This window comes from Hermetia illucens, chromosome 3 (assembly GCF_905115235.1).
Source record: "Hermetia illucens chromosome 3, iHerIll2.2.curated.20191125, whole genome shotgun sequence".
NCBI lineage: Eukaryota > Metazoa > Arthropoda > Insecta > Diptera > Stratiomyidae > Hermetia > Hermetia illucens.
Window position 1 is genome coordinate 86,876,432 of NC_051851.1, and position 24,537 is coordinate 86,900,968.

The 24,537-nt window shown below is 38.9% G+C and overlaps 1 protein-coding gene across 7 annotated transcripts in view; it reads right to left on the minus strand.

Moving 5' to 3' along the window:
* Positions 1-1,387: 1,387 nt before the first annotated feature.
* Positions 1,388-24,537, minus strand: part of LOC119650882 (F-actin-monooxygenase Mical) — a 214,732-nt gene continuing 191,582 nt past the window's right edge. For 5 of the 7 annotated variants that reach the window (XM_038054053.1, XM_038054048.1, XM_038054049.1 and 2 more), the window contains 8 exons: positions 19,230-23,060; positions 18,788-18,820; positions 16,808-16,970; positions 11,557-11,761; positions 11,404-11,487; positions 3,363-3,463; positions 3,156-3,298; positions 1,388-2,247 (listed from right to left, as the gene is read on the minus strand). In XM_038054053.1, the coding sequence (XP_037909981.1) occupies positions 2,242-2,247; positions 3,156-3,298; positions 3,363-3,463; positions 11,404-11,487; positions 11,557-11,761; positions 16,808-16,970; positions 18,788-18,820; positions 19,230-23,060 (4,566 nt within the window). In that variant the 3' untranslated portion in view covers positions 1,388-2,241. The other 2 variants (XM_038054052.1, XM_038054054.1) reach the window with 2 other exon arrangements.

Genomic DNA, 24,537 nt, shown 5'->3' on the forward strand with positions numbered 1-24,537 from the left:
CGTTACAGAGTCTTTAAATGATGAATTCGGAGAAAAGTGGATAAGTCGATATGGCTCAGCTAAGGTAAGAAATTGGGTCTTCTTTTGGAGAAGTAGAACTATAAGTACGAAGCCCCAATACAAAATATGAGTTCAATTTTTCAATCAAAATTTAATATCGGTGGAGTCAGTGAGGTATTTTGCGTAGTTTCTAAATCTAAATGGCTCAGTAATGGTAAAAGGTAGACGGTTCATGTGGGCAGCATTTCACAAACAGAGTGTAAAATATGCTCTGGTCCTATAACGATCTTAGACTGGAGTATCCTGAATAGTAGATTTGCCAGGTTTAACTAGATCACGAAGAAAATATAATGGAATTTCTTCGACAAACAAGATTCAATCATAATGAAGATGATAGAAAAGAAGATACAGCGACAAAGATGTGTATTTGAAATATGAGGAGAGACGAACCACGAGTCAAGATTTCAATTTTTAGTGGAATAGCCGAACTTAAGCTGAATTACATTTTCTAAAGAATAAGATACATATAAAGTTAATAATGATTTATATTGTCAAAGGTACTACCTGCATGTGTGGAACTAAAATTCTTCTAAATAAACCTTTTGTTTTATGACCTTGAGTACATAAGCAATTCTCATAACAATCGATAATGAACAAGATCATAAAGAAGAGGTAGATTCGTAGAATGTTGGCTAGGATATGCATTGTTTACGAGCTTTTTTAAGAGGAAGCCGTGATAGCAGCCCACAGCCATTGTGCTATTCCTATCACCTGTAGATACTCACAAGCAATCATGGCAGTGGCCGAGATTCGAACCCGGGGCATAGAGTGAGTTCGTGAAGCTGACGCCTCAACCACCTTCCCCATCGCACCGAATGTTTATAAGCCTTACAATAAAGTTATATCATATGGAGGACCTTTCGTTTGCAAAAAAAAAATTAAAATGGCTTCACACTTAAATATCATTGTCCTCCAACTTTTCCTCCCACCAAACATATCATTGAATTTAAAGGTATACACTGCTGTTACCCATTAAGTCTTAGCTTCTACGATCTAGGTGTTAGCCACTTTCTGTGGCTAACAATTTGCCAATTACAAGAATAAAGAAGTAAAAATATGTTTACCACATAAAAAATCAGTTGCACGTCAAACAAAAATTAGAAGTTGAAGTTCGATAAATGGGGAACCAGATGGATTAATTGAACGAAACGTTATGATATGTAGCACCACTTATGACGATGAATGTTCGGTACTTTCGATTTTTTGATTTTTTTATCTGCAGGATTAGTCTTTTGTTGCTTGCTGCCAACGAATGAATCCGCTCCTATCCTTAGGACTCAAGCTGTCAACTTACCTGCAAATTATATTAAGAAACAAACAACTGAAATGAAATAACGAAAACTTTATTGTTCGACTTAAAATTCTTAACTAAAATAAAAATTAAAATATAATTTTACTCTTGAAGGTATACGTGAAAATATTTTACATACTCGATACTACAATTGCAAATCAAATAGGAGAAGAGAAGATCAAAAAATTACATATACAATAAACGAATACATACAATATTGCGTCAAGAAAATAACTTTCAGAATGGATTAGAACTCAAAATCATCTAACAATGTGATTAAACTGTATCGTTTATTCAAAGTTACCTTTGCTTTGATATTTTTCTTTCGTATTTTTTATGTTTTTCTTAGTAAAAAATATAAAAACCCTTTTTGCATAATTTACACAAAAAATATCCTCTAACATTATAAGTGATTTACAGTGTCTAAGGTTTTCTTCCTATATATCCTTGCATTTCTGGTTGAAATATGTATTCTTTTCTAATATTCCACAATGCATTTCCCCAACTACACTGACCCACAATTGCATACTTATGTGATTGGAATACATTTCATTTTAATTCCTCAGGTTTCAATAATTGCATCTGTCCTGTTAAGATAACTTCTCTTATTTGCTTATAAATTTCTTGCGATTAAAATATTTCATATTAATTCATATATTTTATACATATCACTTTATGCAGTTATGCACTCATCGATTTTCTCTAAAAGTTTCAATTGCGCATTTTTGGTACCGCTTCGTATGTTTAATGCAAACAAAAAGGGCTAATTATTTCAGTTAAAAGCAATTCATAGAAACAAATGGTAGCCGTATATCTTTGGAGCCTACGCTAACTCTGATTACAGGCTCAAATCAATTCACGATATCTGTCTGGCGTAGGGGAAGTGTACCTCATATCTGTATCCGAAAATGAAGAAAAGAGCAGAATGAAAACACGTTATTAACAGTAGCGAATTTTAATGAAGAACAAAATCCAATACAAAGGAAAATACAATCAATACTGAATACTAATACTGCTTAAAATATACAGTGAACTGTGTGCTAAATATTCGTGCAAAAATGATGCTAGGTCGAGGTTTTTATGCTAGGAATGTAAAAATGCAGAACATGCCAAATGTCATGATTATTTATAGAAATCTACTAAAAATCAAAATAATATTTAACTAAAACATGATTAAATATGAATGGATTGTATGAGTAATGAAGGGTTCAGTGAGTGATCAAAGGGAAAATATTTTTCTGAAACTGTGCCGCTCTGTTTCCAGGTGAATTACAATAGATGTGTGGTACATATTTGAAAGACTTATAGAGCTAAGAACTCTGCAACTGAATAATTTGACCGAGAATATCTACCTCATTACAAAAACACTACATTGTGCAAGGTTGTGTGAACATCCACTAGTAGATTTGAAGGTGGTTCATTCACCTCTCAGAAAATCTTTAAGTGCACAGTAAATTTCTAAAATGAAATACACGCGATAAATCTAAACTAAGTTGATACCAAAAGTTTAATTCAACAAAAATTTCGGGAAAAATTTTCAGGATTCATACCAAAGGACTACAAAAAAAAATAAAAAACACAAAATCTACACAAACTTCCTTCAAAGAGGGTTGTGTATATTTGCCTATCAATTTGCTTGTATATAAGAAAACATCAACACACATGCAAATAAAACTATCAACACACTAGTCATCATCATTTCACTAGGCAATAAATAATTTTTAACATCATTTCTACAATCATCGAAATCAATCATTTGTTCATTCATCACTGAATGCTGATGATTTTGATGATAATGACTTACGTCTGAATGGTTGTCATTATTTGATTGTCGTAATATTGCTGTTGATTCACTAGGCCGCAATGCGGCACGTTTAGCGACAATTTCAAGCATTTCATTGAGTATAGCCCCTTCGGCGGCTATATCAGCTGAACTTTTATCTAATTCTAGAATGGGAAAAATTGGGCATTAGGCATTGTTCAATATTTACTTATAATGAGCAATCCGTACTACTGCATGATAATCGATTGTTTAGCTCCTCCTTTAGTTGTGCATGACGGTGTTCCAGTTGCAATTCCTTTTGTCGTATACCAAGCTCTTCGTCACGTTTTCTGAAAGATTAAGTAGGAAATAGATCAATAAACTTTTTGAATGACTATTTGCGTAACTCCTTAAGATTACAAGCTAAATGAGTATTGAGATGACAACCGTATTCGCGAAATCATTGAAATAACCGTGAATCAAGCCGGATTTGTCAAGAACTGTGGAACTACTGACGCAATACACGCTGCGCGGTTACACATGAAGAAACACCGTGAGAAGCATCGCCCTCTTTACATTGCATTGGATCTAGAGAAAGCGTTTGACCGTGTGCCACACGAACTCATTTGGTATGCTCTACGGCAACACTTAGTGCCAAAAGTACTCGTGCGCTGGGTTAAATTGCTCTAGCACGATCCGAAAAGTAAAGTTCGAAGTGTCCGGTTGAATCTGAATAAAATTGAATTTTTGACGACCGATCCCCATGAAAACGGGCACAATCACTGTCAGCGGCAGTGACCTGCCCAGAACTGAGCGATTTAAATACCTCGGGTCAACGCTATCAGCCACTGGAGAACTGCACTATGAAATTGCTTCACGCGTTTACGCAACCTGGATCAAGAGGCGTTCCACAACTAGTGTTCTTTGTAATCGACCTATCAACGAACGTCTCAAATCTAAAATTTACCGCAATCCGTCCTGTCGCTCTCTATGGTTCTAGGTGTTGGCCGACTATGACACTTCCCAAGAAGTCTAAATTTCTAATCAACTCTTCTGTGCCATATATATTTAAGGAAACCCACTCGTCGGCCACCAAAGTACATAGAAAAATTGATTGTTGTTAATAGTAAGGTGTTTAAGGAAAGATGTTATGAAGTCCTCTACGTGACCGATAACGAGAAGAAAAATTATCGGCGACAAAATGCAATCCTGGCGAATCTGCCTTGGATCTCGACTTCCTTGAGATTAACGCAGTATGTGATATTTTACACTGTCATATGCCGCTCTGATAATAGCTATTACAGAGCAGTGCCAGGAAATTATGAACACCGCCGATTTCAATGCAACTATGAAATTTAGTGTATTGTGACGAAAATTACTTTGGAAGATTATGTGTGACGTCAATTTGAATTGTAGTAATGACAATTAGCCAGGACACTAAAATTGTATAACATTAGGGCAAATATTTAGTTAGGACAATTGTTAACAGATGAGTCTAATACTAGTAAGGAGATCTTGTGAAAGACGCAAAGTATTTTTCTAGCAAAGTGTTCACATGTCTTTCTGGAATGTTCCGCGAGGTATGAAAAGGGCCGGAAGTGCGCCCATAAAGTCAGTCTAGTGCTAGAGTTGCAACAGATCACGTCGGTTATGAATACGCCTCGAATTGTACCAGTTGAAGGATTTGTTCTATAATTAATTGTGCAGTTCGGTTGTATAAGTTAATGTAAAATAAGCGCTTATATCAAAGATATAGAACGGGTTTTTGTTTAGTGCTACGAAATCCAAGCAACAAGAATCCGAAGCAAATAACGTAACTAGTGACGAGCCTACGTATAAAAAGAACGTAACAGTATGTGGTTTTATTATATTCATATTTTTTAATACATATCAGGTTCTTATTATTTGCCCACTTCTCTACTCACTGCTAACATTAGAAAAAGTACCGTTTTTTTGCTTTACACTGAAAAGTGCTACTGAATGGAAACATAATAGAGCATCGTTTCGTGTTGTGGCTGTAGCATTATCATACATTGGGAAAACAAGTTGTTTTTATTAGGAAAACGTTTGACATCATTAAGATCAATAAGTGGCTTAAAAAATGTGCGTTTTCTTCAAGTTGTAATCAAATGATATAATTGAGAATATGGACAGAAAAGTTTATATTCCGCAGCAAGCCATTGTTGCTCTCAGTCGTGGTAAATGGCATAGTTACCGAGAAATTGCCCTATTACAAGCGGTAAATTTGAGTAGGGTTTCTACATATGCAAAAAATATACACGGAGGAAAGAACAACTAACTAACTGTAAGGGTAAATGCAAAATCCGTCAGAGAATAGACTGCATTGTGGTTCGAAAACTTTTAAGAAAGTTCAAAATTATTTGCTTTAAAACAAAAGGTTTATGTGAAGCAAAACCCTACGAAAAAAGTTTTAACACAAAATATTCCCATAGTAGGCCTGGGCAATCCACTTATCTCTTAATGCCTTGAATCTGGCGTATGAGTATGCCGCGCAGAATTGAAAACATAATTTGGAACAAAAGTGGATAGACAAAATATTATTATAGTAACTTTTAGGTAAAAAAATCTTTGTTTAAAATCGCCCATTTTAATTCTTTACTTTTTATCCTTTTTGAAGCATAATTTATTTTATTTCACAATTCAAAAGGCGATATATCGAAATTTGAATGTTCATAAATCGATGGCACTGCACTATAATTTGTCCAGAATGACCCACCTGCGTAGAGTATTCCTGATATAACACATTCCTTGTTCACGCTTGTTAAAGCGTTGTTGAAATAGCTAGGTGATGTGGAGATCTGAACTCCGTTGGTTTTGACTTTTTAATAATCTCACCCATCGATACCGGAGGAGGGTCGGAATTTTCTTTTTAGTCAAGGTGATTACTTCAACTCTTTCCACCGCAAGGCTGAAACCATCGCACCAATGTGGCAAGTCTGCTTTGTGTAACAGTCAAAAGTATGTGCGACTTTTCTGGCAGTCCTAGCAGATTATCGTAAAAAGTGTTCGAGAGGTTCGGAATTAGAATGGATCTGTGCTACCTTCGACGTGATTTTCATCCTCCCTTGGATATTTAAAATGCATCGAGTAGTAGGTCCAGCGGATGTTGGAATACCAGTTTGTGTACTTTTGCCGGGATAACGTCGGATCCTGGCACTTTCTTATTTTTCATTGCCTTTTCTACCTTCATGGTGAAAAATTCGCAATCCTCGATGCCTTCCCCGTTATTATCATTTATCGGAACGGGTCCATCTGTTTGGCATTGAGTGAATAAGATTTCGGTGGGAACTCGATCCATCTAGTGATCAGTTTATAACCGAGTCTCCATCACGCCGCAGTCTTCTTTTACCTGATTGTACTCTGTCATTGCGGTGGGTATTACCTCCCAGTTCCCATACATGCAAAAAGAAGGTGTACTTTTTTTTTTACCAAATATAATCATGCGGGGTATCAAATAAAAGGTCTCGGTTAGTAGTTTCCGATGCCGAAGTCTTAATTTTGACATTTGTTGGAAAGGAGGAGAGTGCGGAGGTTCGAAATTGATCATTTCTTTCATGGACCCATTCTCAGAAAGTACTCAACCGAAAAATCTCAAAAAAAAATCAGGAGGCTACTATTATATGGCCTACGGTCCGAAATACCCTCCATACTGATATTTGTTCAAATAAAGTCAATAATAGTATAGTATAATAGTATATTACTATCATTTTTAGTAATTGACTGCGATACGCCCGGATCCTAGACATCCGTATAGCAATCGCCTGATATAATAGTGAGCTTCATTAGCCGATCACTATTATATCAGGCGATTGCGATATAATAATGAGCTTCATTAGCCGACCATGTCCGGATAGCTGAGTGGTTAGAGCACAAGCCTGTCGTACGGAAGGTCGCGGCTCAAATCTCGCTGGTGGCAGAGAGGTTTGTATCGTGATTTAACGTCGGATACCAGTCGACTCAGCTGTGAATAAGTCATCATCATCAACGGCGCAACAACCGGTATCTGGTCTAGGCCTGCCTTAATAAGGAACTCCAGACTGTGAATAAGTACCTGAGTCAAATCAGGGTAATAACCTTGAGCGAACGCTCTGTACACTGTAGTGTACCGTTACGGTCTTGAATGAAGTGCTCTAACACACTTCAAGGCCCTGATCCAATATGAATTATTGCGCCAACGATTATTATTATTATTAGCCGATCATCAAATCGTTCGACTTCTATAATGACATCACGGAAACTCTCTGAGATGGCAATACATATACCATATTGAGTTCGTGGGCTACCAAAATAGCCACTTTTATCGCGTTCGCCTTCTAGGTCGCAGCCTTTGATACCGCATCAACAAGCGGGTCAAGGGGTAGTATGGTCCCAGGGTGAAAGTGGATTGGTACCCACGATGAAGTATAAAACCTGGGAAACGCCTGCCAAACCAACACCAACAGCTCTACTACCAAACTTTATTTCCACCTCCTCTTTGTGACCGCTGGGAGTTCTTTCTTAACGAAAAGCTGCAGACGGAGAAGGATCAAGGCGAGTCTCCGGCGCCTAAAAACGACACAAATTGTACCAACTGGTCCTCCAGGTTAGGGGTTGGATAGGGCTGACAACCATACACGGAAAATAACTTGTTACGAAGCCACAACAGGAGCCTCGGATTGGACGGATAACGCACCGACGAACCCGGCAACGGCAAAGGAAGTTACAGAGATGAAGCTGCCAAGCAGCTACCCTGTCTCAATATTGGGCTGATGTAACAGTGTTACAGGAGATGCGTTGAACAGGGACCGGTTTCCTGGAGAAGAGTCGCTACACCATATATTATAGTGGCCATCCAGTAAACCATGTGCTCGGAGTAGGTTATCGGCTTTCAAAAAATAAGCGAACGGCTATGCACTCTGCGCTTGCGACGCTAATTTAGAAATTAACGTTCACGCCCCTACAGAGTAGACTGCAAAGTCGCAGAAGGATACTTTCTACGAGGCAGTAGAGTGAACCATCGAAGCCTGTCCCAGATATGATATCAAAATCATACTTGGGGATTTTAACAGCCAAGTAGGGACGGAGTCCGTATTCAGGCGATACCACTTTCAACCAAATTGATCACGTATTGATCGAACGCCGCCACCTCTCAGCCTTGATGAATATTAGAACATATAGGGGGCCAATATAGACTAGACACCACCCAGAATCCCCTCTAACAATCAGGTGAGAGTTAACACTGAAGCCATCCACAACACAGCCCTCTGCGACACCTATAAGAGGGAAATGGATGCCGCAATAACCGCAGTTAACAGAGATCCTGGAGATGAACCATCAACGAATGATCTTCACAATCACCTGAAGAACGTTATCATAAATACGGCCACAAACATACTTGGTCCCAGCCGCAAAATGAGCCGGACCGGCTGGTTTGACGATGAATGTAAGCTAGCAACGGAACGGAAGAATGCGCAAATTTTAGCAATAAGTCAGCAGGATGAAGCCTTATACACCTCGGTGTTCATCCCGGCGAAACAAGGAGGGAAATCTGATTTCCAACAGAATGGGCATATTGGAGCGATGAGTTGTGAACTTTGGTGAACTACTGAACAACCAGAACATCGGCGAGTGGGAGGTCCCACCAACTGAAGACGACGGACAAATACTACCGCCACCAAGTATAGAAGAAACAGTCCGTGCAATTCATCGGCTAAAAAATCATAAGTCGCCAGGAGCCGATGGAATTACAGCCGAATTGGTTAAATATGGAGGCGACCAGTTACTCCAAGTGGTTCATCAACTTGTGCTCAAGGTGTGGGACAGTGAATCAATGCCTGATGACTGGCAGATAGGCATTATTTGTCTAATACATAAAAAGGGAGATATCACACAGTGCTTCAATTATAGAGGTATCACGTTACTGAGTACCATCTATAAGATATTCTTCGCTATCTTGCTAGGCCGGATAGCCCCATACGCCCAGAACATCATTGGCCCATACCAAAGAAGCTTCACACCAGGCAAATCAGCAACACATCAAATTTTCTCTCTGCGGCAGGCGATGGAAAAACTGTTGGAATATGGACAACAGTTGCACCATCTGTTTATCGACTTTAAAGCCGCCTATGATAGCATAGCCAGGGTAAAAATGTACACGGCCATGAGAATTCGGTATCCTGACGAAATTGATAAGACTGACTAGGCTGACCCTGACCACTATGCGAGGCCAGATAAAAGCAACAGGATCACTCTCAAGACCATTCGACATCAACTACGGTCTACGACAAGGGGATGCCCTATCATGCGTCCTCTTTAACCTGGCCTTGGAGAAAGAGATCCGAGATGCTCAGATAAATGCAAGAGATACGATCCTCTTTAAGTCCACCCAACTACTGGCCTATGCTACCGATATCGAGATCATGGAAAGAACCACCCGAGATGTACAAACTGCCTTCATCCAGATCGAGCAGGCGGCGCGAGATCTTGGACTGCACGTCAATGAAGGCAAGACAAAGTATATGGTGGCAACGTCAGCATCGAAAATCAACCAACCAACAATATTAAACGGCACTGGTCAAACGGGTACATGAGGATGGAGGATTCCGTAGCCTACATAACGACGAAATCTATGAGCGATACCATGACCGTCAAGTTGTGGATAAAATCCAGCTCAATAGGTTACGGTGGGCGAGTCACTTAATCCGTATGGATGAGGATGATCCAGCCCGGAAAGTCTATAAGGGCAAAATCTATGGTAGAAAAAGAAGACGGGGCAGACCCTGCCTAAGATGGAGCGATGGCGTAGGTCAGGATGCCAGACAGCTTTTAGGGATATCGAATTGGTGGACCTCGGCGCAAAACCGGGATATCTGAAGTTCCTTATAAGGCAGGCCTACACCGTATATCGGTTATTGCGCCGTTGATGATGATGCTGATCAACAAGCTTCTTTTAAAGCACAAATATTAATAAGCCTTTCCCGAATGTCTCTTCCGAGATTCTCCGTTTTTCCAGTAAGGATGCTGATATTTAGTGTGCAAATAGGTATTTGTTTTCCTCGGACTAATTTACTTGCCTCCTGTCACCAAAAGAGATAAGATAGAATTTAGCATAGTGGGGTAACTTCAACTATACTTTATTTATCTCTCTCCCTGATCTCAGCATTTTATTTTTGCTATACTATAGTACAAAATATGTTGCCTCAAACCTTCCTCCTTTATCTGGGCTTGGGATCAGCATGCTATAGAAATAACATGACGGGAAAAAAAAACGATTTTTTTAATGTAACATCGTGTTGCCTCGGCACACATAGGTGTTTATTATAAAATTCCTGCATTCCTACTTTTCGAATGATCTCGTCCTTGACAAATCTACGTCCTCGAAAGACTAGGGCAACTAAAAGGTTCCTTACGCACTGGTTCATTCGATCATCGCCTTATAGTTACGAGAGATCTCATTCTTCATTGTTCAATTGAACAGTGGCTAAGAGGGCAACACCTCCAAAGTAACGAGGAGGTTCAAAACGAGACCAAGACCCAGTATTGGCAGCAACATCTTATGAAGGAGATATTAGAAAGCTTGTTCACACATAGAGCAGATAATCCCTTAGAATAAACTTATGCAGTTTGGATGGTCCTTGCAGACTTTAGATAGAGCAATTCTGTTGGCTTTTACCCTACGACAGTATGTATCTTATGCGTATCAGATTTGTTTTATTTGAACGCATCGCGAATCGAACTTATACCTGGGAAGCAAAAGTTAACGTCAACAAAGGCTAATAGGTACAGTTCCAGCTAGAAAATGTGATGTTACATCGAATAGGCAGGCAATAATATACTTGACAAATTAATTGTATAGTTCAAATCTCCTAAGTTCCAGATAAATGCTTTTTAACTATTTCTTAACTTACTGGAAGAGCATTAATAATTTTGCTTCCTAAACTTCACTTCAATCTTCAAAATCTACAAAAATAGCGCGTTAGAATATTCATGGATGCACTGCGCATCCACGTGATGTGGGACCGGGCCAATTGGAGAAAATTTTCTCCAACTTTTTCGATCCGCAGACTCTTTTTAAGATAAGCAGCCGATTGGCGACTTGTTGAGGTTTCCCCTTCTCTTCGGCTCTAAATTTGTTTAATCACCGGTATTTGAAAAAAAATTTTCAAAGTTATCTGGTAAAGTGGTTTGTGTGTGATCATAAACTTTGCTTTCCAAAAAGATTTTGTGAGCATTATTCGGCCACAAATTTAGTTATCACTTTCATAACATTAATTTCTATTCAAAAACTTACTTCAATTGTGTAATATTGCGCCATATTTCTAAAAGCTCCTTCAACAATTTCTCATCGCTAGCACCCATTGATGATGTTTCCAGGCTGCAATATAAATGGAACATTAAAAGATTTAATATTATAATTAATGCCAGTTAAATCTATAAAACTTACTTTTCCATATCCTGACCTTCGCCTCGTAAGGCTTTTTCAATTAACACTCCTCGCGCCTCCAACTCTTTGAGCTTAACTTCAATTTCCTCTTGCTCTCGCTGTATTTCTTGCGCGATTCTTAATCGCTTAAGCTCAGCCTGTCGTGAAGCCTTTGATATTGCACGCTGTTTCTTCTGCTCGCGGCACTCGGTAGTATAGCTTTCATCTAATTTAATTTTTATATAAGAATTAGTGAAATAAGCAACATTTTTGGAATAGTTCCATTATTTTAGCGGAAAAAGAAACGAGTCAGAGGAATTTCATATGCGACTAGTTTTAATTGATATTATTATTCATATTATACAGCTTTGAAATAAGCACACCTTGATATATTCACCATTAAAAACCTTGGTTGGGACCTTCTCCACTATATCGGAAATCTCCATTGGAGCATGGCACTGTATGTTACGATTGTGATGTCCCTCAATCTAGACCGCATTCTTGCAGTCTCGCCCGAGTTGGAAAAACCAAGATTGTCCACACATAGAACAGCTCCAGCTATTTTTGGATGAATAGTCTGCAAATCGGAACAATGGTGGGAAACCCGATCCAATTTTATATTACTGGGCGGACTCATCACTTATAAAATATGAGCTCGCCACCCATTAAAACGCTTTTTCTGCTGTTGTATGTTTACAAAATATAATAGCTCTTATATAACGATGTGGGGCTTGTCAACGCACCTTTTACTACTCTTCTTGTTTACAATGACAGTGGGCCACTTTTAATATTGTCAATTTTCCGGACCCAATAAACTAATAATTTACAATTTCTCAATATACTGACCTGATGGCAAAAAATCCACAAACATACTTTGACACTAATGCTTTGAAATCCACAATCAGGCTTTAGATAGGATGTAGTTAAGGGACAGTGAAGTACATCCTTAAAAAGCGACGAGAACTAGAATTGTCGGAGGAGGTGCTGCAGCGGAAGGCAACGGTCTAAAACACCAAGAAAGGAGAGATGCTTGAAGTGCACGTTTTTTAAGGACTGCTTTATATTTGCTTCAAAGTCGAGAGTTCAGATTGAAACTTAGTAAATACCTAAGCACGAGAATATTACAAAGGAGACTCAACGAAATGGATTATCGCCCCTACCGACCAGGAACAATGGCACTTTTGTCAACGAAGACTCAAGTGGTATAAAAAATCTAGTTGTCTTCTCGGATGAGTTCAAATTTATTTTCATTCAATCCTCCCACTTTTTTATACATGCATAAGGATGCCCTCCCTCTCGTGCACAGTTTCAGTGTCTCATCAAATTTATTGGCAACGGGTGGAATGGTTTTCGAGAAAATTACTCGTGACCGGCAGATGGACAGGCAGACAGACAGTTACACACTGAACCAATTGGTTGTTGGTTTTGCTTTATACAAAACTTTAAAAATGAGCTGCCGAATAAAAACGAATCTACAGCTAGAAGTTAGAGTGTAGAGCATTCACACTATCTTTTTTTGCATTATTTTCTCTCCCTTCATTTTAGACTGGGCTTCAGTTCGATGTTCATCACACTTAACACTGTACAAGCGTTGACAAGCCTTCAGCAGTGGGATAGCACAGAGACGAGTACCATCGTACATGACCAAATGGCATTCGAACCCGGCGTAACGAGATTGAGAGGCTATCACTTAACCAACTCCACCGGAAGTGTTTTTGAGTATATATTTTATTTGTAAATTTTTAAAAAAATCAAAAGTGATATTTTTTATGAGTATTGAGTAAAAAAAGCAGTACTGGTCCTGTTGTTAAACATGGTTTCAGATCAACTAACCATGACAATACAACAGTGTTTTTAAGAAGATACTTCTGTTGCAACGACAATTGGAAGAACTGTCGAAAATGGATCAATGCAGAAAGTTCCGTGTTGAAATGCAATTGGCATTGGGATCAGGACTTATTCCACATCCTCCTTTATTCATCTGTCCCATATATGTATTTCAACTTTCACATCAGGATACATTTCTCCAGGATAAATTATGAGATCTCAATTTTATCAGAACCAGCTGGCTAATATAAAACCCAAATTTCAAGTGATTTCGACTATAGTATGTTTCTACTATCAGTAATATAAACTGATGGCTGACCATGGCCCTTTTTTGTAATGTGAATCGCGGCCAGTACAGCACTTGGCTGCAGACTTAAAATGTCAACTCCTTTTTGATGAAAATCTATAATATCTACCAAGATTAACTTCTATTTTTGGGCTGAAGATAAAAAGCATAAAAGGTCATTGTAGGTCAAAAGTTGAGTATGTAAAAGTCAAAACAATGGTTAAAAGAGCGATTCCCACATAAAAAATAAAAATATCTGCTTTCTAAATTCAACTCACCTCTGCGCTGACATAGTGTTCTTCATTATAATAATGTAACAAGGGGCGCGAAATTTTTTTCGGATTGCATGTATGGGGACCCCCCCCCCCCTTAAAGTCCCGGTAGAATGATGCCACTCACTGTATGCGTTTGGATTCACAGTTCCCACCTTCCCACCGTTTCTAAGAAAAATGCGTGTGACAGACAGTAAACTGAATTTAATAACCTTTTGTTTTATACAAATGATGAGATTACATGCAAGGTGTAAGATATATGCGCTGTAATAATGCGGCGGCCTCTGAATTCAAAATTGGTGTTTAGAAAACCGCGAGAAAAAAGATTTCATCGGATGCTTCTTTTATCGAATTCTTTTATTTTTTTCCATTTAATTCCTGCTTGTCGTAAAAGGCGACTAAAACGGATAGCCTGCACTAACAACCTGCAAATTTCAAGACATTACTGCTACTGAAACATCAACAACGCCTCGGATAGGGACTGAGCTTATGGCTCGAGGGAGAATTCTAACGATTATATCGTTGGACATTCTGGTCTTAAGCGAAGTAAGATGTTGGGACTCTGTAGAGTACTCCTCTCTCTCTTGCCATAATTAGGGCAATGTGCTTTTGTGCTCCGCAAAGCCAAGTGATAGCAAACATGAATCGGGTTTCGGATTGTTTCTTCTTTCTGAATTTCTGCAACTTCCACCGCGTTGCTATTGGTGGCACATAGTTCAAGCACAGAGCTTGCCATAAAGTCAGTTAAGTTTCAATGGACCAACACTATACGAGCAATCAGATTGATCACTTCGCGATTAGCAGTAGATATAACAGTTGTCTTCTGGATGTGCGTAACAAAAGAGGTGCTGACATCAGCCTTGAATGGCGGTCGCCTATGTTCGCTTGGGCTGTGTCCGCCACTTCCCGCAGGGTTGGATAGCTGCGACCAACCAAGTTCAACAGCGACCGCTTGTGTGATCCAGCTGTAGTTCGACAAAGCAATCTTGCTGCTAGTATGGCACGTACCCTTAGTATCGATGAGCATTTGGTCACCATAAGAAATGTTTTTTTCGGGTACAATGCTAGTCGTCGGTCATATTTCGAAAGGCCGTCATAAAATCTGGTTAACTACGGAATCGTGGAAGCGGATCGATGACCGGAATTGATTCAAGGCCCTTACCGCTGCGAGCCAAGCCGGGTGCGACACGCCCGTACTCCCATACCATGCGAAATTCCGGGAAGTTTGACGTAGTGTGCGTCATGACAAAAAGGAATTTATTATTGCACTGGTTAGGGAAGCGGAAGATGCCTCAGAACGCAATGATTTCGGAACTGTATAATAATAATAATAATCGTTGGCGCAGCAATCCATATTGGATCAGAGCCTTGAAGTGTGTTAGAGCACTTCATTCAAGACCGTAACGGTACACTACAGTAGACTGTAGGAGGCAATGTGGTCAGCATCGCGCTCGCTCAAGATTATTACCCTGATTTGACTCAGGTACTCATTCACAGCTGAGTCGACTGGTATCCGACGTTAAATCACGATACAAACCTCTCTGCCACCAGCGAGATTTGAGCCGCGACCTTCCGTACGACAGCCTTGAACTCTAACCACTCAGCTATCTGGACACGGAAGTGTATACCGCATCATTAAAAAGCTCGGATATGGGCGCAAACCTTTCGATGGTCCTATGGAGGACGTTAACCCCTGGTCCTTCATCCAGGATGAGAAGCAGGAGAAGATGTGGGAAAAACACTTCACCACGGTTCTTAACCGTATTATATCCCATGAAACTCCGCCTCTTTTGGATCAGAAGAGAAGTCATCTCGGCCATCAATACACTCAAACGGAGCGAAGCTCCTGGGCTCGACGGTCTTCTCCTAAAGGTGACGTTATTCCTGCTGCCTGGTTCGGAGGACGTGGAGGAATTCAATGGACCATAACAGCAACTACGCTGATGACATCTTTTTGCTCTCTCACGGGCCATGAACCTTGACGAAATAGCTGTGGATTTAGAAAGAGATGCAAGTAGATTTGGACTGAAGATCAACACCATCAAAGCCAGGGCACTCAGTATGATAGATCAACGCACTCCCCTATCTACAGTAATCGGCCGAGCATCGAAGGCGTTGTCAATCAATTTGTTCAACTTGGAAGCGTGATATATGCCAACGCGGCACTACGTGTCAACCAATTTGTACAACTAGGAAGCGTGATTTATGCAGACGGTGGCACCGAACTAAACGTCGCCCAAAGCATTAAAAGCGCTAGATGCGCCTTCGTTACTTTGTCAAGTTGGAACTGTTCTGTGATAGCGATATTTCTGTGTTGCTGTATGGGAGCAGCACATTGAAAAAGACTCCCACTGTTAATCAAAACCTCCAAGTTTTCGCCAATATCTGTCTGCGACATATCATCGTAGTATGCTTGCCCGATGTTATTTCAAACATAGAACTTGCTCGGCAAACAGAGAGGGAAATATAACTAAATCCTGTCTGGTTGGTCTGGTTGAGCATAGATTCGTCAATTTGAGTTATCGCACCAGCGTGCGGTCAGTTTGGTCTAAAACATGCCTGGACATCATGTTAATTTATGATCGTCATAGCTCATTAATTTTAACAAACTGTTTGAATAAACCTTTATCGGCGGAGTAGCCCATCACCTGAGGAGTTGCGCGTGCTACTGCATAACACTAGCAGTCACAAGAACTATATTTTTTAATCTTTTTTAAATATTGATTATTGCGTCCATGTAAGATCGTAGTGAAATACATCTGACTTGTTAAGTTTTCTATATGTATGAAAGTTAGAAACAGATTATTTACGTAAAAAATCAAAACCAAAACCTTTGAAAATCAAAACCAAAAAAATATATATCGTATTAATTGAACAACAAACCAACCATCGGATCTCTGATAGTTTAATGGCAGTGGTGGAATTGGAGGAGGTTCTGAATCATCTGTAGATTCTTTATATAACTGCGGGCTGGATGAGTGTGTTGTTGGCCTCTCGTTCTTCAAGAAATCTTGTGATTTACTTCGTTCGCATGTTGATTCGTCACGGTCCTGTTACGACGACAATCATCACGATCACACGATGCGTAAGTTTATCCGTTCCAAAGCCACAGTTTATATGTGACGTCCAATGCAATTTGTGTAAGAATGTACCAAATATGTTGTAGTTACAATAGGAAGATGTTGTTTCATGTTGTAATTGTTGTTGTGGAGGATTCAAACGTGCGAAATAGGGAAATAATTTGGTATTTTACTATATATAAATTATCACTAAATTTAATAATTATTTTAGAGCTGTTGAAAAGCCTTTGTTCCAAAGTAAACATTTGTGAGGCGTTGTCTTGTTTTGTGTGCACTTAAACCTACTTACACTCAATATTGGAATGAAACTTAGAAAAATCAAATTTCTACAATACATGCAGGCATGAAAATGAAATTCTATAAACAAAATATAATACAAACTAGTCAAAACCCAATCAAAAACATCCCCCAATCGCGAAACCATAACTAAAACTTAAACTCTTAATATTAGCTGTTACCCCCAAAAATTAGTAAACGTTTTATCACCGACTCATTTATGGTGAATGAATCTCCCTTATTTTCCATAGGTAAATCGTAGCTGCCTCAGGAAGATTGAAACGGGAAGTACATTTACAAGTTATTAACAAACCATCACAACCTTCTAACAAGGGGTTTACCTCTACCGCGCTACTGACACTGCGCTTCACAAAGCAAATTCAGTGCGAATGAGCTCCACTCGAGTTACTGTTCCAAACTCTGTTTTGATTAATTCCAATTGATTTATTGACAAGTTAAACGCAGTTTTTCTTACACTTATGCTAAGTACAAATTTTACCGCATTAAAAAGATCGCATGAAAAATAAAAGATCGTAAATTTTATTCGAAAGGGATCTAAAGCTAAAAGTACATGAACAACCACACTAAACGTATGTTGGGGAGGATTAGTCCTGAAAAATCAAAGAAAAATTCATAAAACTCAGAATGAAAAACCAATGCAAAAGTGTGTTTTATAGCGATGGCAGCTCGGATGTAGGCTATATGAACTTGTTACGGCGCTTATAACTTTATATGCCGGGTTAGAGGTGTTATACATGTGACACCTGTTATTTTCGAATGCTTTAGAGACATGATGCCGATTTTACAACGTGCTTGTAGAGTTACTAGTCAGTTCTATTTTGGCAGTACTTAGATTTTTATGAAGTGAAATGAAATTCCAATTAGTGACCTTCTTCCTTAGCCAATATGAAGGAAGGAAGTTTGTTTTTAATTTCTTTATTGTGATGTGTTTATGATATGACAATTACAACAACCAATTTTGAATGCGATAGCTGGAAAATTGCATTAGGGGAAACTATTCTAACAGTATAAAATTCTCTCGCTCTTAATGAATTCCCTCATTCAAAAAACTATTTCCTTAGTGTCAGCGTGATAATGAAGTATTCCCATTTTTTTTAAAGCTCTCTAGAGAACCCAGGAAAAAATTAAGTAGTTAACCACTTTTCTCAACCTTTGCGCTTCCCTACTTTATGCCTGAAATAATTACTTCCGAGAAGAAATCTCACTAATAAAAACAACACCTGAAATTTTAAATTAAATAGAATAAGCGGAAATATTCACACCCGCCGGGTTACTCGTGCACAACCTACAGGAAAATGCAGTTTAATTTCAATCGCAAATGAAAAACGTTTAGCCTTGAAAAAGGAAACAACAAGCCGAGAAAGAATGTAATGAGGAAAAGAACAGAAAAAAGAATAGCATCAGAAAAGTAGTGTTCAAAACATTCTCTCACAATAGAAATTTCTTGCACTCTTCTAAAATAAAACTATATATTGATATTGCATCCTTACGCCAAACCCAAAGTTCCTCACATCAAAGCACGACTGCATTTTTCGAAATATTTACACATTTACCGAACAATATTTCAAGAGAAAAAAGAGAACGAAAAGAAATATATGTTAGAAACATGTTCGATCCAACACCGACAATGAGTATGTAAAAGTATCTTTGAATTGTTATATCATTATATTTAACATGTAAGAAGCGAAACAAGTCAAATCCATTTTGCAATAATGTCCAGTGACATGAAATTCAATTGAAAAAATTTAGAAAAAACTATAATATCGTATTATCTTAACATTCATGCAACATTAACCCCATTCACCAAAAAAAAAAACAGTTTTAGAATACACTTATCCCTGGGTAAAGTTATTATCAATAACGGATTCAACTTGCTCAAAATAATTAAATTCGAATCTTTTTATTAAAGAAATAAATTCGTGATCTATTCACCTTGGATTTCTCCTTCATTCCTTTCGGTGAAATTTTAAATCTACTGAAGACACCCTCAGACTTATCCTTCGGCGAGGTGGGCGTCGACGATAATCCATCTTTATCTTTCTTCTTGTGGAAGAAATTCGATACAGCTTGAATTAAACTCTTTCGACGCTCCGGATCTTTTCGTCTCCTTGATGTAGCTGTTGGTATTTTCGTTACCTTCTCACTCGAATTACCTAAATTTGGATCCGAAGTACAATCGGACAGCTGCATTGGTGATTTTGTTGTGAAATTCTCATCCGAATTTATAAGTCCTTGGACGGCCGTGATATCATTGAAACTTTTTGATGTGACCATTTTTCGTTCGCGTACTTTCATATCATCGGATTGGTTTGTGCTCGTGCCTTCTAGTGCTTGTTGTAAATCGAGGTGATATCGTTTTCGTAGTAGTTTTAACTTTTCTTCAGGACTCAATCCTAAATCTTCGTTGGATTTCAGACGTGCTCGAGCTCGCGCTTCAGCTCGTAGTTTTTCTGTAGTTGTCGATAATGAAGTGTCATCGAGTTTTTTGAATGCTCGTGGCGGAGGATGAGGTGTTACAAAAGTGTTTGCCGATTTGAATTGATCTGCTGACTTTGGAGCATCATCCTTGAGAGGAAGATACCGCGTACTGTACACACAAAACGATTGCGTTTTAGTAATTTTAGGTGCGTACGAAGTTTGTTCAAGATTATCACTCAGTGGGCGTTCTTTGTAACGAGCCAGCTCGTCTTGAGGTATATGCTTGGACGGAGAGGCTGACAGCACTAATTTCGTGTCCTTTTCGTTGATAATGGATGGACTTGATTTCGAATTGCGGCGCTCTGACGACGATACATGATAATGTGGAGAATTAGAACACTGATAATCTGTAGCTACTTTGAGTGGAGGAGATGGCGTCGCACCAAGCATCAGTGTTCGATTGCGACTTCGATTTAAACGCTTCTCTAAATTAAGTTGTTTCTTACTTTGTAACTTATCCATGACTAGATCGTGAATCAGATCTTTTTGTTTTGTTCGTTCTTTCGTTATTTCTTCGAGTTTCTTTGTGACTGCTGGCGTTTCAGTTTTATCATCATTTTGGACTAGCTGCTTAGAAACTTCTGTCGTTTGTTGTTCAGGCCCTTTTGGAGTTTTATCTAAAGATACTGATGGTGCGAATAGACTTAAGTTCTTATTGTTTTCTATCACAGAATTATTTTGTGGTGTAGGGGTGGTACTTTCTATTATTTCAGCGCCACTGCCTTTCGAACTCTTCCTACGTTGCTTTCGTATATCAAGAGAGTCACGAGCATTACTTATTTGTGTAATCTTCATTTGAAGTTTACGCACATACTCTTCATAACTAATGTCTTCTGAATCTCTCTTCTTTGAAACCGAACCAACGCTTGCTAAATCATCTGTCGACTGGTGACGATGCTCATCGGAAGACTTTCGCACTGGAATTTTTGAGGCAGCAGATGAATTGCTGGTGGTTTTTTCGTTCTTATCGGAGCTGGATGCTGTCTGGGAAGGCTCCTCTCCTATCCGACGAGATATATCTAATGGGCTCACGACTACAGTCAACACATCACTCTCTTCGGTGGTTGTTGTCCCTGTACCAGTTCCTTGGGATGTTATGTACATTAAGCTATCATCATCTATATCATTAACACTATCAGGCTGTGGAGCGGGAACTATTTGATCATTGCTTTTCACCGCGAAAACTGGAGGAACTTCGTTCACTGGTGTTTTCAAGTCTACATCGTTGTTGAGGATACAGGCCCCTTGTTCGATATAGTCGACACCCTCAATTTCTTTAGGTGTTTCTGAAGTTGACAAGTATGCACTAGATTTAGTGAAACTCTGATCAGAACTAGTCGGAATATGAATGTTACCCTGAACATTTTCAATAAATTCAATGTATCCTCTATTTTGAAGCATGGCCCGATTTGTAGCTGAATAAGTTTCCGCACAACTTCCTTCCGAACCAGTGTCCATAAACTCAATCTCCTCTATGTTCAGATTTTTCAAAATACTGCAGTCAGATTTCTGCTTAGATGATTCACTATTCTTCGCGCCAGTTCTTGGCTCACTAGTGGTTGATTTGTTTTCTGTAATTTCTTCAGACAGTGGAGCTTTTGGTGGTGAAAGTTTCTTTTTATGTTTTTTATTTCGTTTTATCGTTCCACGATTTGAATTCAATGCGAATTCAATATCAACAAAATTTTCCGAGACTGCATCGTCAGCAGTCCAATCAGACAGTTCGGTTTCCGTAAGAACTTGCCCTGTGACTTCTGTTTCAGAATCGGATATCGTCAGTTCACTGGCTGTGGGAGTTTTGTCTTTGTCGACATACGATTCTGATTTAGACTTGGCTAGAACTAATGAGGTTGGTTTTATTGGGCGTTGAGTTTCATTTTTCTCAAGAACTAAAGGAATATTTTTCAAAGTATCAACTTTGTTTTCGTTTTTAGTATCGAATTTCAATTCGGGTTTGTTAACACTTCCGATTAAAGTAGGCGGTTTAGCCACTTCTGAAGTAATTGGTTTCGATATGGTACTAGCTTCCACCTGATTCTTCGGCTTTTCGACAGATTTTGACTCCTTTATATTTTCAACATCAGCTTTTTCTCCTGGCAATGAAATCCCTTTTGGAATTTCCATATGTTTTAAATCTTCCGGGTCTCCAACGTATTTTCCATCTATTATCATCAGACTATCAATCTGCATTAGGTTCCCTGTGCTATCGTGAACTTCTACACGGGGAACTATTTGTTCAACTCCATTTTGAGTTTCAGGACTAGTCGTTGAATCGAGGATAAAGTGAGGGATATCTTCCAAGCTAGATGTAGATGAATTTGATAGGCTATCCGACTCGACATCGCTTTGGGGTTGCTTTTTATTGTTCCAGGGAATAGTAGGCACTTCGATGCAGGTATCTTTGATATCATTATTAGTTTCAGCTGCCTTCTCAGCCTTCGCTTCTTCTACGTGGGTTATAATATCTGGTATTTTTTCCTTGACATCTTTAGAAACGTCTGGTTTCTCTGACATCACAGGGCTTTCTTCGGCCCCTTTTTCCTTCTCAGGGGAAGCATCAACTGTTAAGTCAACGAAACTCTCACGTGGCTTGCAATCCGCTTTTGCGTTGGGTGAAGGAGATTCTGTTAAATCGATTATAGGAACTGACTTTTCAGGTGATATCAAATCTATTGTCTCAATAATGGGAGAGCAAACTTTCCCACCTCCTGATCTTTTCTCCTTATTTTCAACTATCGTGCTATTCATGCTCTCTGAAAATTCCTTCCCCTTATTTAAGGCATTCTGACTATTTACAAAAACATTTTCCTTCTCATCAGAGCTCTTCTTCTCCAAGTCTGAAATATTGGCGGTGATTGCTCCTTGCCCTCCCACCTTTGTCTTCTCCAAAAATGTCTTCATACTAGGACTGATATCTGGGCTCGGATTCAATAACTTTTGACATTCCGAAATATTTGAATGGAAACTTTTGAGTTTCGAATCTAAAATCGATGTTGATCCGGACTTCATAATTCCATTACCAATTCCTTGTTCACCAAGCAAATAACGTTTCTTCAATTCCAAACTTTTCCGAGATGCAATTCCTTCAGTACTTGGGGCCTTGCTTAGCAGATAATCTCCAGCACGGGGATTTTTGAGCGGAATTCGGTTGGAGCTCAAAAGAGAAGGATCAACTTGGACTAGAGGTTTAAACTCTATTTCAGGAGCCTTGAAAGTCGGTTGCTGTTGTATGCCCGTTTGTGATTGCTTTTGACTAGGACTGTTGGCAATGATTCCATGTCGAACCTGAAAATGAAGGAAAAATTAAAATTATTTATTTTAGTAGAGAACAAAATAAATGCATACAATACACAATGTTAATGCTAATGGTATGGTATGAAATTGTGTTCTTATAAAAAAGTGATAGAACCCCACCTGAAATTATAACTTTAGGTGTCCACAAATTACCATTAACCGACGGTTTTCATACTCCTTAGAATGATAGAGAAAATATTCTGAATGGAATAATTTCTTGACTTCTTCGAATTGAGCGGTTATAAATAATACCAATAAAGAAGCAATAGAATTAGGACTTTTCAAGGGAGTGTGGGAAAGATATTGCCACAAAGTTACGCCTCTGCAAATCAGCAATTCCTGTCAGAGAACTTGACAACGGCACAACGGCAATTCAAAACCAATAGGAAAGATCCAAATGCATTCTAACAGACACAAAACGGAACAACTATCGCTATTGACTATGATTCTTTCTCGCAATCTCAGATAGACTCCACCTCATGAATATTTGAGGCCGCCTATGCGTATAAATTTATCGTTGATGTTGATCTTTTAAACTAATATAGTCCGGTTGTTGATAGATAGAACCGTCTCCTCGATGGTCTCACCCATATCACCGCTAAAGAGCAAATGACTAGGTACGGCATTTCGTCTATAAAAAGCCTTCATAAAAATTATGATATTGTCTATTCGTCTTTTTTCCTGCAAACCAAGTCCATCTAGCATCAGTAGAACTGAAAGCTTTGAAAAAGGGATTCAAGTGCTGCCTTTACATATGATAGACTAACCTACAAGCTTTTTCTCCGAGGCAAAATGTTTTCTCAACAATCGATCTGATTTAGGTTAACAATTAAATTTCATCGTAGGAAAAACACGTAATTATTTGCGCAATGTCTTAAAACGGTCCAAAACATTCTCGGCTGTACACAATCCAGTAAAAGGGCAGTCTGAACACCAAATCCATCTCAACTTGTCTGGGTACTTGATTTTCAATAAATTTACACTCCTACTACAAGGTCTTGCCAAAAACTAGCTATAACCAAAAATCTACGACAGTTTCTGAATGGCATTGACTTCTATCGAAGTTTCACACTAAGGGGCTCAGCCATACAAGCTCCCCGACCTTCAAGTAAATAACCTCAAAGAGACTGTGCTAACCACCAATCCGAAGCAATTAAGGAATGCAAGAAAAATCCTGCTTCAGCCGTGCTTTTAAGTCATCCCCGAGACGACGTTCAACAGATTATTACTTGAATTGTTTCGGGCATTGTGAAATCGGTGTAACTCATCAGCAAATCACAGATGTTGGATGGTTGTCCCTTGGCTTTGATTCAAAGGAATTATTCGAGATAGATATGGTATAAATGGTCGCAAACTTCTCGCTACCTCCCGTACTATCATGCAATAAACCGATTTTTAGAAATGTGGAACTTTATCGTTTCAACAGATAGCAACCAAACGCGCCTGTTATTCTACAAAAACCCGCTAA